Genomic DNA, 15,567 nt, shown 5'->3' on the forward strand with positions numbered 1-15,567 from the left:
GCCCGCGGCTGCCCCGGCCTTGCGGGAGGTGGTTCCGCTGGCTTTGGCCGTTTTCGCTGCGCTGCTTCTACCCGCCTGGGCTGAAGTGACCCCAGCCCGCTTTGTCTAGTGCTAAAAAGTCTTAAATGATGGAGACGGGACGTCCCGCGCTCACCCCTTCTTCGTCCGGCTGGAGCGAGGCGGGCGAGGACAGGCCCGGTGCTGCAGTCACCCTCCGGCTGTGGTGGTGGGGGGCCGCCATCTGCCTTCCGGGGCTGAGGGCATTAGCAGAGTGTCCAGTGCCGCCCCTGTACCCCTCTCTGGAAGAGCGCTCTGCCTTTGCTACCTCACGAAACTGCTCCAGTATTTATAGCTCCTCAGGCTCCAGGTATGGGGTGATTTGGGATGTGTACTTCGAGGAGAATTGTGGAACAGAGCTACTTCTTACAATTATTTCTATAGTGGTTTTCAAAGGTGTGATCTCTGACGTGACCTGCAGAAGCAGGGAGTGCTCTTTGAAAAGGAGAAACTGGGGAAAGGGGAATGGGAGCGTCAGGGAAAAGATGTGAGGTGGGAGAAAGAACCAGTTAGGGCAACATATAATTCAGAGGAGAAACACCGAGGTCCCTGGAGCCGTATCACACGGGAGCACCGAGGCACTATAAATTAAGTGGGAACTCATTGCTAATTCAAAGTGGAAACATCTTCTTTAATGACCTTAATTCTAGACAAAGAAAACAATGATAAACCCAGTGGAAATCCTGTTCTGGGTGATAAACTTCTGCCCTCTGAAATAGATGCCTATTCTGCTGCTCTCTCTCTATTAACTCCTCTGTCCTTCACCCATGATCACATTCTTGGGTCATGTTTTTTGGAGAACTCTAGAATATGAGTTGCCTAGGAAGAAAAAAGCACAAAGTAACCTGGACTTTCCAAGAGACCTTTTCTTTGGGGCTGTGATTAAAGGGACTGGGGAAGTTTGATGGTTTCTGAAGCTGATGCAGATAGAAGCATTTTCTCTGTGACAGAGACTGCATTGCATTGATCTTTGCCGTATTGCTTTGTGTTTTAGTATCCAAACTGGGATCTAGCCGTCATCTGTTCCACTTGTCAATACAGTGAGCTCCTAGGTGATAAGCTATTCTCACATTTTTTAATTATATCAAAGTCCATGAAGATTTCCATGTATTTTCTCTGTGGAGTGAGGTCCTGGCTTAGCCTTCCAGTGTGCCTGCCAAGGTATATTTGCCTGCTGCCCCTGCCTTTCTGGTGGCAGCCCCCATCCTGCTGTCTGACCGGGCTCAGATTGTCCTGTGCCGCGGGTTGCTTTCATTCATGCCCTCCCTCATTTCCTTCTCTTTGCAGAGCCACGGCTGGATCTCTGACAAGCATACCATGTGAGTGCACTCTGTCCTGTAATCCAATAAGACATGTGCACTGTGCATGCTACGGGCTGGGCCCTACATATAGCAAAGGCCTCTGGTTTTGGTCCAGAAAGCTGATTAGGAGAGACACAGTATAAAGAGAACGCAGTGTTGTGAGAGAGCCCTGTCCTGCTTCATTTCAGGTAGGATATTGTCTTTAGTTTGCTGTTGTTAGTTTGGAGGATGTACAGAGCAGCCCTGAGCCACCACAGTTCCCTGTACAGTCACTGCCTGAGTTTGTACAAGCCATGTGAGTCCAGTCAGACATCACAGTGTGCTGAGCTGACAGCACAAGGACTAGAAGGTTACAACATCTTCACATTTGTTTTCCCACCTCCTCACTCCCATCCTCTGCCAGCTTTGCTGTATTGATTGCAGCATCAGTGATTCAAGAAACTGTCGCAAGTGATGGTGAGTTATACAGTCAAGGTGGGAAAGAACTGTCTCCTAAGAAAAGATCTGAGAGAGAAGAAATCAGAAAATGCTATTTAAATTGAAGAGTAGGTTAAGAGACCTGCCAAAAGAGAGAATGGATGTCTCTCCTGCAGACTTGGAGAGACAATGTGGCCTCGGGATAGCTTATCAAATAGAAATTATGGAGGACAGAGTACACAAGGACAGGGGGAAATAATGGGCACTGTCTATACACATTAGAGACAATTTGTAAAGCAGTTTGAGAACTTTGGATAGAAGGCTCTTTACCAGCATAAGTGTTCATCAATGATTGTCCAATAAAGTGGTGATGCTAGGAAGTTGCAGGAGGAGTAAGGAGGTCTCATTTTCTCAGCTCGTGTTTGTTACATGTGGTACTATGCATGTGGAGGAGTTATTCCCAATCAGATCAGGTTGGTTGTAGTACCATTTTAGTTCACAATTTGACATTTTCTAAAGGCTTGAATATCTAGACCCTCATTTTGGATTTATATGGCATTTGTAATCTCCAGATTGCAGGTTAGATTGCATTTGTATTGTATAGAATTAATTGCACTAATAAGCTGCAATAGACATTGTGATTAATACATATGTTTTAGTGTATGCAGCCAGCTCTTAGAGTTTGTATGTATTTGCTATAATTAAAATTACCAGCAAATGTGTTCATTGAAAAAACATATATCAGTTAGTGAATCCTTGCACTCTTTTTAGGTAGGGTATTTCCATTTTATAGATGAGGAAGCTGAGGTACAGGAGGATTAAACAGTTTGTTCATAGTAAAATGCTGTCAGTCTGGAGACACAGAGCAAGGACATAATGTGAGTAGAGGGAATCAGCGTATCAGTGAATACTGTGTTGAAGTACAGGTCTTGGATGTTGCTCATGCATAAGGTAGTCAACTCATTACGTTCTGGAGTAAAATGAGGATGCACTGGTGCTCCATCGTCATGATACCACAACTTGATCTTCGCTGCGTAGCCAAAACCATGATTTTTGCTTCCCCCTGGAAGCATGGAACTGAATTTGCCATCAGGTGTGGTATCAGAGTTGGGGGTGACAGCTACATTTTGTTCCACTGTATGCACATTGCATCCCCGGATAACCCAGCAGTTGAAAATACAAAACAATCTGGGCAAAATTAAAACTGCTTCTTAAATCCTCTGTCTGATATTGCCTGAAGCTTTTTGTTCAGTTTATCTTCACAAGGTCACTGAGACAGAAGAGTGCATTCTCTCAGCATGTTGGCCTGAAGCCTTTCATGCAGATGCTTCCATTTAACATTTGGGGTGTTGTCCTCCTCCCTTCAGTCCCTTCCTTTTTGCTCCCCCATTTTCTACATCTCTCTACTCCCTCCTTTTGAGCTCAGGATCCCTCAGGTCAATAATACAGGAATAGAAGCTGTCCTTTTTTTATCACCTTTACATGTAATCACTAACCATAAGCTTTCTGGGCACCCAAGCTGTCATGGGCCAGAGACTGCTGGTCTGTCTGCCAGAGCTGCCATGCATGCTGCCTGCAGCACTGCCCTCATCTTTGCTGTCATCCTGCCACATGGAATATTTGTCTTGCAAAACCATGTGTTTGAAGCAAATTCTGTTTCTGCTTCTTTCAGTGGCTTGCAGTGTGATCTTGGACTACTCAAGACCAAAATAGTAAATTCACGTTTCTTTGATTATTATTTTTAATAGTCAAGAACAGGAAATTTCAGTTCAGATTAATAGTGACTGTGTGCTCTGAGAGATATCCCAAGTGTTGTAAGGTGAGCTTCCATTAAGATATCAGAAATTGCAAGCCACCTTGGAAGATTGAAGCCAAATGTTAAGATCTGATAAAGGGCATAAGTGTCTATGAGTTTGGCATGTCCTGTCTAGAATGAACACAGAATCAGAAATCTCTTCCTGTGTAGCAAAAAACAGGGTGAGAATAGCAGTGCAAAAAGCAGTGTGCCAGGAGAGAAGCTGGCCCTAAACTTCTGAGCTTCATTTTCTCCAGCTCTGCAATGGGAATAGTTGCAAATGTTTTACTCGTAGATAGTTAAAAATTAGTAAAATGTCCACATGAATGTTGTTAATTATCAAGTATAGTAAAACTGCTTCTATATATGAGATCTGTAGGCAGCACACTTTTCATTTGCAGCAAACTGCTGCAAGAAGCAAACAGCTGTTTCCAAACTAATTAATTAAAATAAGGCAAAACCTAGAATATTAGTTCAGATAGTTCAGGATTCTCTTTTCTCTTTCAGCATTAGGGAACACAGCGAACAGTAGGCCAAGTAAATTACTATGTAATCTGCTGTGTAAAAAGCCCATATTTAATACCTCCTTAATAGGGATGTTAAAATGGATTAATTATTCTTTGTTCTGGTCTCTGAAGATAAAGGATAATTATGTGTAATTGAAAAATTGCTTCTTCACAAAGAATCCAATAGCATCAGCGGGATTTTAACTTCTTGCTACCTACAGGGAGGCATGCAAAATTCCATAATGTTATGGCAAAGACTGGCAGAAACTTAAGAATGGCCGCAGCGAGTCTTACTCACTTTCCAGCCTGTGCTTGAGATCAGTATTTTCAGAGATAACAGATCTCAGAGCACACCAGTGAGACAGGACTCAGTGTGTGTTCTGTGCTGAATGGCACTTAAACAGAAGACACAATTTGTAAGGCTGGTTGTCACTGATGATGCTGCAAGACTTTTCCTCAGTAAATTTCCAGAAACCTGTGAAACAACCACAAGTAAACCAAAGGGAAAGTATTAGAAACAAGCAACAATAAGGAGGACAACAACAAAACCCTTGAGCTTGCCTATCTGGGAAGGAAGCTTTTGAAAAAAACTGAAAATTAACCCATGACTCTTTAGTAACCAGTACATCACCTGTGGGTAAGCACAGACAGTAGAGGTGTCTGACAAAGAGTGGAGGCTATGTTGAGATATTTGAATTAAGGTGAAAAAGAAAATTTAATAAATTTTACAAGGGTAGAACACTTTCAATTATATAAGATTAGTAGATTGGTTAGCCTGAGACCTGAAATTCCTAACTGCCGCACTGATTTCTGTTGTTAAATTAAAAATCCTCAAAATATTTAGGTGCATAATTTCCTTTGATTTCAGTGGGAGTTGGGCACCTTTATATGCATGAAAGTCTGGCCCTCAAGCTCTGTAGGCCTCAGTTTCATATTGGCAAAATTAGGATAACATTTTTCTACTTCAAGGAGTGCTACAAATCAATTACTGAGTTATTATGAACTTAAATAATATAATAATTGAGATAATAGAAGCTCTTAACAGCATAAACATAGCCTACTCTGAGCCACCTTCTTCACATCTGAGTTGTTGTAGAGGCTACTCTGAAACACAAATTATGTGTCTGGTGTTGCTTTTTCTTTCCCCTGAATTCCCATGTGCAGATTAAGCCAAGGTGTTATTTTACAGTAAGATGTATCTGTTTATGTTGCCATATACTGAATAGTCCTTTCTCTACGTGGCTTTATGTTTAACTCCAGCAGCCTAGAGCAGCATAGGATTAGAGATTCCTTCCAGAGAGCACTTGTGTCCCTAATGAGGGAGGCAATGAAAAACATTTTCCAGTGCATCCATCACTCAGTAGCTGTGGTGCTGAGGTGAGAGGACAGGTATCCTGGAGCAACCTTATATAATCCATGCCTGCTGCCTGGCTCCGGCAGGGCAGCAGCAATGCAAGCAGATGAGGAGGGGGACTGTGATGGAGCTGCTCGGTGGGGTATGGCCAGGGCTCCACTTGGCTTGCAGGGTCTTGGCTTGTACCAGTGTCAGCTTGGTGCAAAGAGTGTGTCAGTCACTGACTTGTTGGGGCACATGGGTCTCAATTCTTTGCCTGACTCACTCTGACAGAGACCTCCCCACCCGTCTGTTTTTGCCTAGATCCAATTTTAGCTCTAGTATCCCACTGCCCAGTACAGTAGGTGAAAGCCCCTCAAAACCCAAGCAGGGTGCAGTGTGTGAGTGCAGATTTTGGTGGGGAGAATCAACAGCAACTCTTTCTATTTTTGCTGTGCTGACTGGGGGTGCTCACAAAGACCAATAAGTGCAAACACATTTCCAGAGGCAGTGGCTGTTATAGATTGAAGAAGACAAAAAGCACTGGGAGCATCTGACCTATTTTGGGAAGCTTGCTGGGACTTTTTGCTTTTATTCTGTCCAATTATTTTTTGTTTTCTAAAGATGTACTTGCACCTGAGTCAGAGACTGTAAATATTTGTCACTTCTCCTAACTGTGTGCACCATGAAGACAGAAACAAACTAAAAAATATCTTGCTGCATTTGCTTGGCTGATTCTACCAGTCATCCTGAGGGCATGGGGGTTTGAGCTGGCACTTAAGCTGACTTCTGCCTGCTGCCGGTTGGTCCCAAGCTAAAGCTCCTGGTGAAGCACATAGCAACCTTCTTGCAGTGCTTGATGGTATCTGCCACAGTGAGATGATTTGGGGGCAGTTGACCCAGGGCATGTCCCTCAGGCCACCTCAGTAAAATTCCATAGTGCTCATGCTGGAACTCAAGCAGTTGTTGCTATGTGACCTCCTCTGTCCCTGTTTCATACCTGTGATGCTTAAAAGATCATGTTTATCCTGCTGTAACATTAGTGACTTAATTAGAGCTGAATTTGGTCCTACTGTCTCTGAACATGAGCAGCTTCCATCCAGTCATCTAAAGGATCAGATCTAGTTTCTTCTCTCTCTCAGTACTGGTGGCATCTGGTTTCATTTTCCATCTTTCCTAAGGGAGCTCACTTTTCCCCACATTTCAGCATATGCCTGTTGTATGTCAGCACCCCAGGCTGCCTGGGTCTCTGTGTCAAGCCAGGTACCACTCTTCCAGCCAGCAACGTACAAGATGGTGTAGAGACAGAACATGAGACGCATCAAGAACTGGTGTGGACTGTGCGTTGCTCCAAACTAGTAGCTGCTTATGGGTCAAGAAACTAATCTGGAGCCAATTAAGTGTGGGTCTTGGGTTTTTTCCCCTCTGTGTAGTGTTTGTAGAGGTAGCAAGATTTTCACTGTGTAGTGTCACAGGAGCCAGTGTTTTGCACAACATGGCTCCTCTTTGTTGATACCGTAAGGGGCACCTAAAGGACTTCCTAGGGTAAATAGCAGGGTGGGGCACTGCTGATGAAATAGCAGGGCTAGCAGAGGACACAGTACTCCCAGCACTGGAACTTAGTGTCCAGCACTGTCTGCATGACATCCTCATTTATTTCTAAATATGCTGACATGGGAAATTCTCTACATGTGGTGGTTTGTCTCCAGGAGATGGATTGATTCTTTTAACTTGTTCAGACTAATCCTTCATGACCCCACCCCAGTCACTTGGCTATAACAAAACTAACCTCAGCTTTGTGCACACAAAGGGACAACAATTTAACCAATAATTATGAAGTTCTTTTTGTAAGACGTAGGATTTTTTAAAAGTGTAAAATGATGGTTCTGAGTGTTTATTAAAGTCCCCTAAAACATACATTCAACTTCAGCTCTCAACATTTTTATGTATATTGCTACATAGATAAACTATTGCTTGAAAACGCATATATACTCTCTATTATTTCTTTGTTATTATGTTACACAGTATTGTAAGATCAACATCTGTGAGTCATCACAGACATTAACAAAATAATTTTAAAATAATTTTATTTAATTAATCTACTTAAATTATACATACTGAGCTCTTTTATTTTTGGGACTTGCAGGCTGCAGGTCTTTCGTGGGAGCAAGCAGCTTCATTAGTCCTTTAATTGTCTCTTAGTATCAGAGACTGGTGGTGTCAGTTTATACTGAAGCTCATTTTTCAGTAAAAATGCATCAGTTTATAACATAGATACAGCCCTCCTGCTCCCATTCATGTCCCCTCCTACTCTACCCCATATTCTCCAACAGAAAGATACCACAGTGACAAACACAGAAAATTGAAGGTCACACACTAAACCTCAAGTTCAGTTCTTTAGTGTCTTTCACACATTATAGCTTTAGAAAGGAGGTGATGTGTGGAGGACAGGGTGTAAGCAACTTTAGATTAAGTAATGGACTTAAGGACTTCATATCCAAACAGACTGTCTTTCTGGCTGTCAGTGCCATGTAAGTGTGCCACCGATATCCAGTCTGATGTTTTCTTTATTATTATTCATAAGTTCCCATGCTGAACAGCAATCAAACTCTTCAGGCTGTGCTGTCTTGGGGATTATCACACTTGCAGGGCAGTTAAAGTCACTTCGCTTTGAGTCTTCTGCCTCTGAAAAGTGCCCAAGGCTAATCACTGTGAAATGTGACGCCTGTCATGTCTTCTTGTTCAAGTATGTGCGGCAGGCCTGTCATTCACTAAAAGCCTTAACATCTGTTATTACATGGTAATCCTCACGCATCAGGCTTCCAAATAAGAAACTGGTGGAGCCCAGCAAGGTATGGCTCAGCCTCACTTTGCATAATTCCCAGAATGCAAGGAAACTTGCTCTCCCTTCTGAAATCATTAATAAGCAATAAGAATATTATATAAGCTGGCATCTTTTTTTAAACCATGATAATTTCAAATGCTATTATAATTAGGATGAAGATGAGAGTTTGAGCTGAGGGAGGAAACAGACAAAGGATTAAGCTGATCTCCACCATGACGTTAGAAGGTGGCTTTGTCTGTTATATCCTAGTTTGGACAATAATGGATACGCTCTAGGCACATGAAGAGGCAAATAGACAATTAATTTAAAAGTATTAATCCTTTTCATCCTGAAATGTTATCTTTTGCCATAAATAGGATCACAGCTTCCCAGTCCACTTATATTTTGACTGACTGTGTAGAAAAAGCCTGAGAAGTGATATATGTTTGTGTTGTATCCTGATGACTATCAACTCCATAGTGGGTTGGATAAAGTGGACAAAAATGTTCTGTTGCTGAGAGTATCTTTGTTTAAGCCAGAGTGACTGCTGGCTCGTTGTGACTACAGTGCTATCACATCGCAAGAGATGTGGCCTCTTGGGTAGCAGGTCCCAAGCCTTGACTGATCAGATGTGAAGAAAAGTTTAGTGTCTGATTAATCGAGCAGGATTTGCTGGAGAAGGAAAACCAGGTTAAAATATTGTTTATAGATGTAACTAATAGGGCTGCTTTCTTTGGAATAGGGAAGATTTAAAAAGTCACTTGTCAGAATGATTTTCCCTCTAACACTGCAGCAGCCCTCGGATATGAGCATATTCCTGATGTTCCCCCTCACTCACATGCACGAACACGGGGAGGCAGGCGGGAGGAGGCAGCTGCACTGACACACTATGGGGTTTGCAAGAACACGATGGCAATTTAGCAGAATGATTAAAAGATTGCAAACATTTATTAATAGCTTTGCTGCTGCAGCAGCTCTGCTGGAGAAGGCTTGCTTCCTTGGGGATGCTCTTCCTCCTTCCTGCTCCCTTCTAAAGCTCTAGAAATTGAAAAGTGAGGTTTGAACTCAGTTTCCATTTAAAGCACAGCTACGCTCAGTACTGCACATCACTTTATCCCACTGTCCAGGGGAGAGGACAGGGGGCAACTTGAGTGTGAGAAAGAAACAAGACAAGGTACGCAGAGCAAAAAGAAAGGATTTTTTCTTCCCAGCTATTGGTAGACCTTTCTTTTCTTCCCTGTGCTCCTCTCCCTTTCTTTTGTTGCTCTTGACCCACTCCTTCTCCTCTCCCTAGGGACAGAGCAACTTTCTGTTCAGTGCATTGGCACTAGATTTAGATGTGGATCTAGTGTCTTTTTGATACTGTATAACAAAATCAGTGAAAGACAGGTATAAAAGCAGTATTGGAGAGGATCTGCTCAAAGTTCCACAGAGCAATTTAATTTCCTAACACAAGCACAATCAGTTCTTTTGTGATTCTCATGACTGTGTCATTGTCTCTTCAGACTTTTTAACATTTAACATTGGATAAAGGGAGGAGGTGAAGGTTCAATACAAAAAAAAAAAAAAATTTAAAAAAAGGAAAAAAAGGAAAGGAAAGGGCAATTGGCTGACCAAGAAATCACCTTATGGCCGATTCTACTCAACAGCAGTAAGCACTGTAAATGAGATGGGAAATTCTGATGTTGAGTGCACGGTATTTGAAACATTATCCCACAGACCAGATGATGGTGACTGACTGATATAAGTTGGAAACAGGAGGGTATTTATCCTATGCATATGGTGACCTCCTTCATATTCCTATCCACAGTGGAATAATCAGTTTCTTTCACTTTTTTTTTTTTTTTTTTTTTTTTTTTTTTTTTTTGTACTGGGTCCTAAGAGAAACTGAAATGTCTGGACAGCCTAAAAGAAATAAATCTTTTCTGCTAAAGCAATGATGACAGAAGATAGGAATGCTTGTGTCCCTGTCGTTATCTAAAATCCTGCTTGTAACTGGGTAGAACAACAGCACACCTCAGCATGGCTTTTCCCTTACAGCATAGCTAAGCAACTGGATGTGCCTTTGGGCATCAGCAGCTGACTACCTGTGCTTGACTTTTTAGTTCCATCAGGAGAATTTTTTCTTTTACTCATACACACAATTTAATCATGCCACTTGGTAATTTAAGTAAAATCTCATTGTATAATCACTACATCTCTGCTTAATGCAATAGAATAGGCAGAAGGGAAAGCAAAGTGGATCCAGTGATCAGACAGGAGAAAAAATATCACAGTGTAAGGATGCAGCAAAGAAGATAGAGTTGAATTATAAGTCCTGCATTATTTTTAACCTGAACCTGCTTTGGGTTGATTTGGCTTATTTTGGAACTGTTTCCCCTATTCCTTGAAGTTTTCAGTTAAAGTATTTCCTTCACCAGTTTTCAAGTGTGGTGTCCAATTTGGAACTTGACTAGCATGAATTTTTGTCTATTGCAAGTTGCTTATAAAAAACATCTAACTATCTCTATTCACTTTGTATACCGTGCTCTTCATGGGATAACCTGAGAAACTACACAACATGAGAGATAAGTGTAAGCCCCACAGAAAACTTCCTCCCTCAGGATGTTTAAGGAAAGTCTGTATAAATTTCTGGAGTGCTTGGCAGGCAGCCTTCAGGGCCTGATTTTCTAGGGAATGAGTATAATACTTTGAATAATCCTAGTCTAAAAGGCTGAGAACCCACCTGATAGTTGATACCATGGATACATTTGAGCTAATTACTCCTTTACTTTTTGTCTTTAGGAGCTGGAATTCCCCGTGCTCGGAGTAGCCAAAGAATGCCATAGATGAGCATGAAACAGACCTGGATGTTGGAGAGGTACCTGGTCTCAGGAGAGAAAGGATATAGATAGGATCATGCAAACAGCAGTTCAACAGAAGAAACTACTTTCAGAGATCCTTTCTCTCTCTCATTTCTTGTTTGACAATTGCAAATGTCAGGCCTTTCCAGGTAGCAGCAGTTACATTGCTTCAGCTGCCCTATCAAAGTTCTCATCCTCTCCTAGCAGGAGCTATTTCATTTGCACTGGTTTCGGTATCTTTAATTTCCGAGTTCTCTGTGTGTGATAACAAGAGGATGCCTTACAGTCTTGGGACAATTAGGACACCTGTTGGAATTGTTTTGATTGGTTTTTTTCATGTCCTGAAAGGCTGTTTTGCAATGTGTTGACCTTTACAAATAATTAAAGCAAGAAATTGTATTTAATTAGTATTTCCCCTGATCCCATCAGAACCTCAACCCTTATTTTCTATACCTAATTTTCTTTTTTAATAACTATTTTCTTGCTCATTAATAAAAATATATATTGTAATTCTTAAGTATGGCAACCACCATCCTCTCTGTTGTGGAGTAGTCACTGTAGCCTTTGCCGTTGGCATTCCCTTCCCACTGTTAGGACAGATGCTCGCTCTGGGTACACTGGCCATATCTCTTGAAGTAATTGGAATTGCATCTTTGCAAATGTGCAGAGAATTTGCTTTCTTATGTTTGAGATATCTGTCTATGTTCTGTATCTTGTACTGGCTATTGCGTTTGCATCCAAGTGGCAAGTATCGGGACTACAGCTATGATTAAAATAACCTGCACTGAGATTCAGATACAACAAAAGACCAAAGTGTTAAGTTTCTGAACTGATAAATACATTTATTACCGAGACTAAAAAATCCTAGAGTGCTAAGAAGTTCATGAAATTCCAGGAGTTCACCTATTCTATCCTTCTCCCATCATTATGGGAAGATAAGCGTTTGACACTGTTACCAAGGGACTGACCTTTGCGATTTTCTTTCTTAGCCATCGTACAACACAGGAGCTAGGAACAGCACTCAGGTGCCGCTCAGATACATCCTTGAGACACAATTAGTCTGCAGTTGGTACAGCCTTTGTAAAGCTTGGATTCCACAGAGAGGCTGAGGAATATAGCGATCAATAGCAATGTGGCTAGATCTTTTTTAATGGCAAAATTTAGAGATGAGAGAAAAGATAGTGATGAGCCTGTCCCTTCTGCACAGTGAAAAGTAAGGAGGTGAAGGTCTTTTGTTACTCACTGATACAGGAACATTGCAAGAGAAAGCAGATATTCTTTGTATCCTTGTTAGGAGACAGAGAAGAGGTAATAATGAAGAAAGGGAGGAGAGGTTGGAGGTGATAGCAGAAAGGAGAATTGTCATTTTATGGGTGCCGGGTACTAGTAAATAACTTTCTAAGTGCTGAGGAGAAGGTAGACGTCTTTTAAAGGTTTAGGGTCTTCTATGGAGTAAGTCCCTTCTGTTTAGAAAAAAAAATCTTCAAAGATAAGATATTCCCAGACAACATGAATATAGAAATGATGAGGCTGCACATGATAAACTTATAAAATTATGAAGTAGGTTGGCTTTAAGACTCTATCAGAAAAATGTCATTACCTTTTAACAGAATGTACTTTGTTGATCTGATGATGAATTGAAAACTGGAAGGAAAATGAAAAGGCAGCTCATGGAAAGCTGCATCACCCTCTGCCTCCATTGAGACAACACTGTATCACCTCTGCCGGTAGCAAAAAATCTTCCAGGCTTTGTCATCGTTTTGCATCACAGCATGACTCGAAAGCAAACATACCCTCTGCCGTCACACAGTACAGTGCTGGGGATCACTTGCAGAACTACAGTGCCCATGTAGCTGGGGAATATTGCTCTTGTCAGAGCTACTGATTGCTGACAAACTGAGGGACTGAAATATATTGCTGTTTATTCTGTTTGTGTGAACCCTCATCAACCTTACCAGTTTTCAGTTCCAATAACAGCTATGTGTGAATTTTATTTTTCAAGATTCTACTTGCAAAACCTGGCTTCAACTGAACTATAAGATATTCTTGATTGCCTATCCTGTTGTCCAGAGCTTGCCTTCTCACACAATGCTTGAGTAAGCCACAGGTCATAGCTATTAAACTTAGTGTATGGAAAACATACCAGAATCACTTTGATCACATTATCTTAAACTTTCCATTTGAAAGAAATGTAGAACTAGGAGATTTCCTCACTTCCTGTTTTCAGATCTTGCTTTTTTTAATAACAGCAATACTGACTTCCAGACCCTGCTTGTGTTCTTCTTCGGCATCAGCTTTGTATTCTCCTCCCTACCTGATATTTTTTTCTTTCTTTTAACACAGTATTGGCTTAAATTATTTCCTCCACTATAAGTACTCACTCCCAACCCCTCCAATCTCTGCTAATCACAGCAAATTGGTATGTTTATCTTGGCTAGGACTTGTCCGTTACTTGCTGACATAGGTGTTTATCCTAAAGTTAATGAAACATCTATCTTTATTGTCTTAGGCTTAAGAAAGGACATGTTTCAGGAGAGGTCCATTTGCTTCTGAATAAAGCCCATATGAACAAAGCAAATAATTGCTAGAATTCCTTTACTCTGGGCACCTGACGTCATATGCAAGTTCAGAAAATCACACAGGGGAACACTGCTTTCCTGCAACAGGACTGGAGGGGATACAGCTGTCTATCCGCACTGTGCATTGTCTTGTTTAGAAGAGCATGTGGGTCATGGGTGAATTTCTCTCACAGTGGATAAGCAAATTTAAGTCTGCCTTCTCTCGTTAAAATTCTCATCTTCTTATAGGAAATACACAGGTGTGCCTAGTAGAGGTACCTAGAGGTGAGGCTTTGCCTACTCACCTACTTGTTGCTGTGTCTGTTCACTGAACAATGTCACCAAATCCTGGTAAGAAGTTCTTTGTAAGTAGAATGAGAGGTTCACTTTCAGAGATCTGCTCAATCATTTCCATAACAAACTAATTAATAGGTTAGAAGCTCCAGCTGAAAGCCAAGGTGGCATGGATAATGGTGTGGACAGAGGGGGTTGAAGTGCCAGTGTCGGTTTCTAAGCGCTCTTGATGGATTTTACATTATTCTTATTCACAAAGTGATGTGGCTTTCGGGTGCTTGTGAGCAATGAGTAGAGCTAGTTTGTTTAGTGTCCCTGTCCCCCAAGGCCACTGCCCTTTGAGAGAGAACAGTGTGTACCACTGCTTTTGGCAGCCACACTCCCAACCTGACGCAGTCGGTTTGGGGGGGCCATGGAGCTGGCAGAGATGACTCATTCCGCCTCAGTGGCTCATTGAGGAGCTGCAGGGAGAAGCTATTTATAACCAGACCTTTCAGGTTCAGTGCAGCAGCATCTTCAGCAGGAGGAGGGGGACAGGAACGGGGATGGCACATAAGACTTCTCAGATACAGGTCAACCCCCAGCCCACTATTGACCCTAAAGCCACACAGCCACCAGCTGACTTCAGCCAGCCCTTTTTCCCAAGCCTTTTGCTCAGCTGTCTGGGTGCTCTGGTCCTGGTTTAAGATTCTGCTGAAAACTCATCAGCTCTCAAAGAGCAGGGACACAACTGTGAATATCATCAGTGTGAACTAAACACAAACTTTCTACTGTAGCTGCTGACTCTTGCTGGTTCTTTCTGACCCATGGCCATAGCATTATCACCTTATTTTTTCTTTATCTCTGTCCATGTTTATCCCTGGCTTGCTCATTAAGATGAGCTTTCTTCATGGGTGTTTTCAAACAGTCTTTATGCTGCCAGCAAATCCCATTTAAACCTCTTGAGTTTTCTCTTATGCACAAGCTAACACTATAATTTATAAAACTGTAGTTGATTTTATAATCTTGCTGTGGACACATATCATCTTTAGGTGCTTCCATAACTCCATATGTGAAAGGGAGATAATGACACCCCCCTGGGTTAAGCACAGTGTGATATATAGCTATGAAACACCACCTAAGTGGTAGTATTATTACCAGAGAGAGTCACAGAACAATAGGAAAGCATATTACATAACAGCAGAGGACAGCATGTGTTAAAGAAAATATTTTACTATGAACACATATGGCTTTGTATGTGGGTAACTGTGGCCTTTATCTTGAAGTGTGTTAGCATACATTAAAATTATTGCATTTTATGTCAAACTAAACTTCTTCAAGTTGTCTGTTCTCTTAAGTGGCTTTTGAATTCAAAGCCACACAGCACCAGGGATCCTGCTGCATGAATGTTTACCTTGTTCTTGTTCTACCTCTGCCGCCTTCTTGTTCTACCTCTGCCTTATTCATAAACCAATTTGTGTGTCTGGAACTGGGCTGCGGTTAGATGCCTCCTTGGTTCCTGTCATTCTGTTGCTTCTTCCCATTGCTTAAATGTTGCATATTTGGCTCTTCATCTTCTCTTTTTCGTCTGTCTACTTTTTTCTTCCTACCCCTACTTCACTAAGTAGACAGTTGGCTCCGTCGTATACAACTGGTGTAG

General features: G+C 41.8%; 1 protein-coding gene across 1 annotated transcript in view; it reads right to left on the reverse strand.

The window, feature by feature from the left end:
- The window catches only part of POP5 (POP5 homolog, ribonuclease P/MRP subunit), a 3,023-nt gene extending 2,782 nt beyond the window's left edge, over positions 1-241 (reverse strand). Inside the window, exon 1 of the mRNA XM_026859927.1 lies at positions 155-241. Coding sequence (XP_026715728.1) covers positions 155-241 — 87 coding nt within the window. The remainder of the gene's footprint in view (positions 1-154) is intronic.
- Between the last annotated feature and the right edge of the window lie 15,326 nt (positions 242-15,567).

This window comes from Athene cunicularia, assembly GCF_003259725.1.
Source record: "Athene cunicularia isolate RWA chromosome 15 unlocalized genomic scaffold, athCun1 chr15_part1, whole genome shotgun sequence".
NCBI lineage: Eukaryota > Metazoa > Chordata > Aves > Strigiformes > Strigidae > Athene > Athene cunicularia.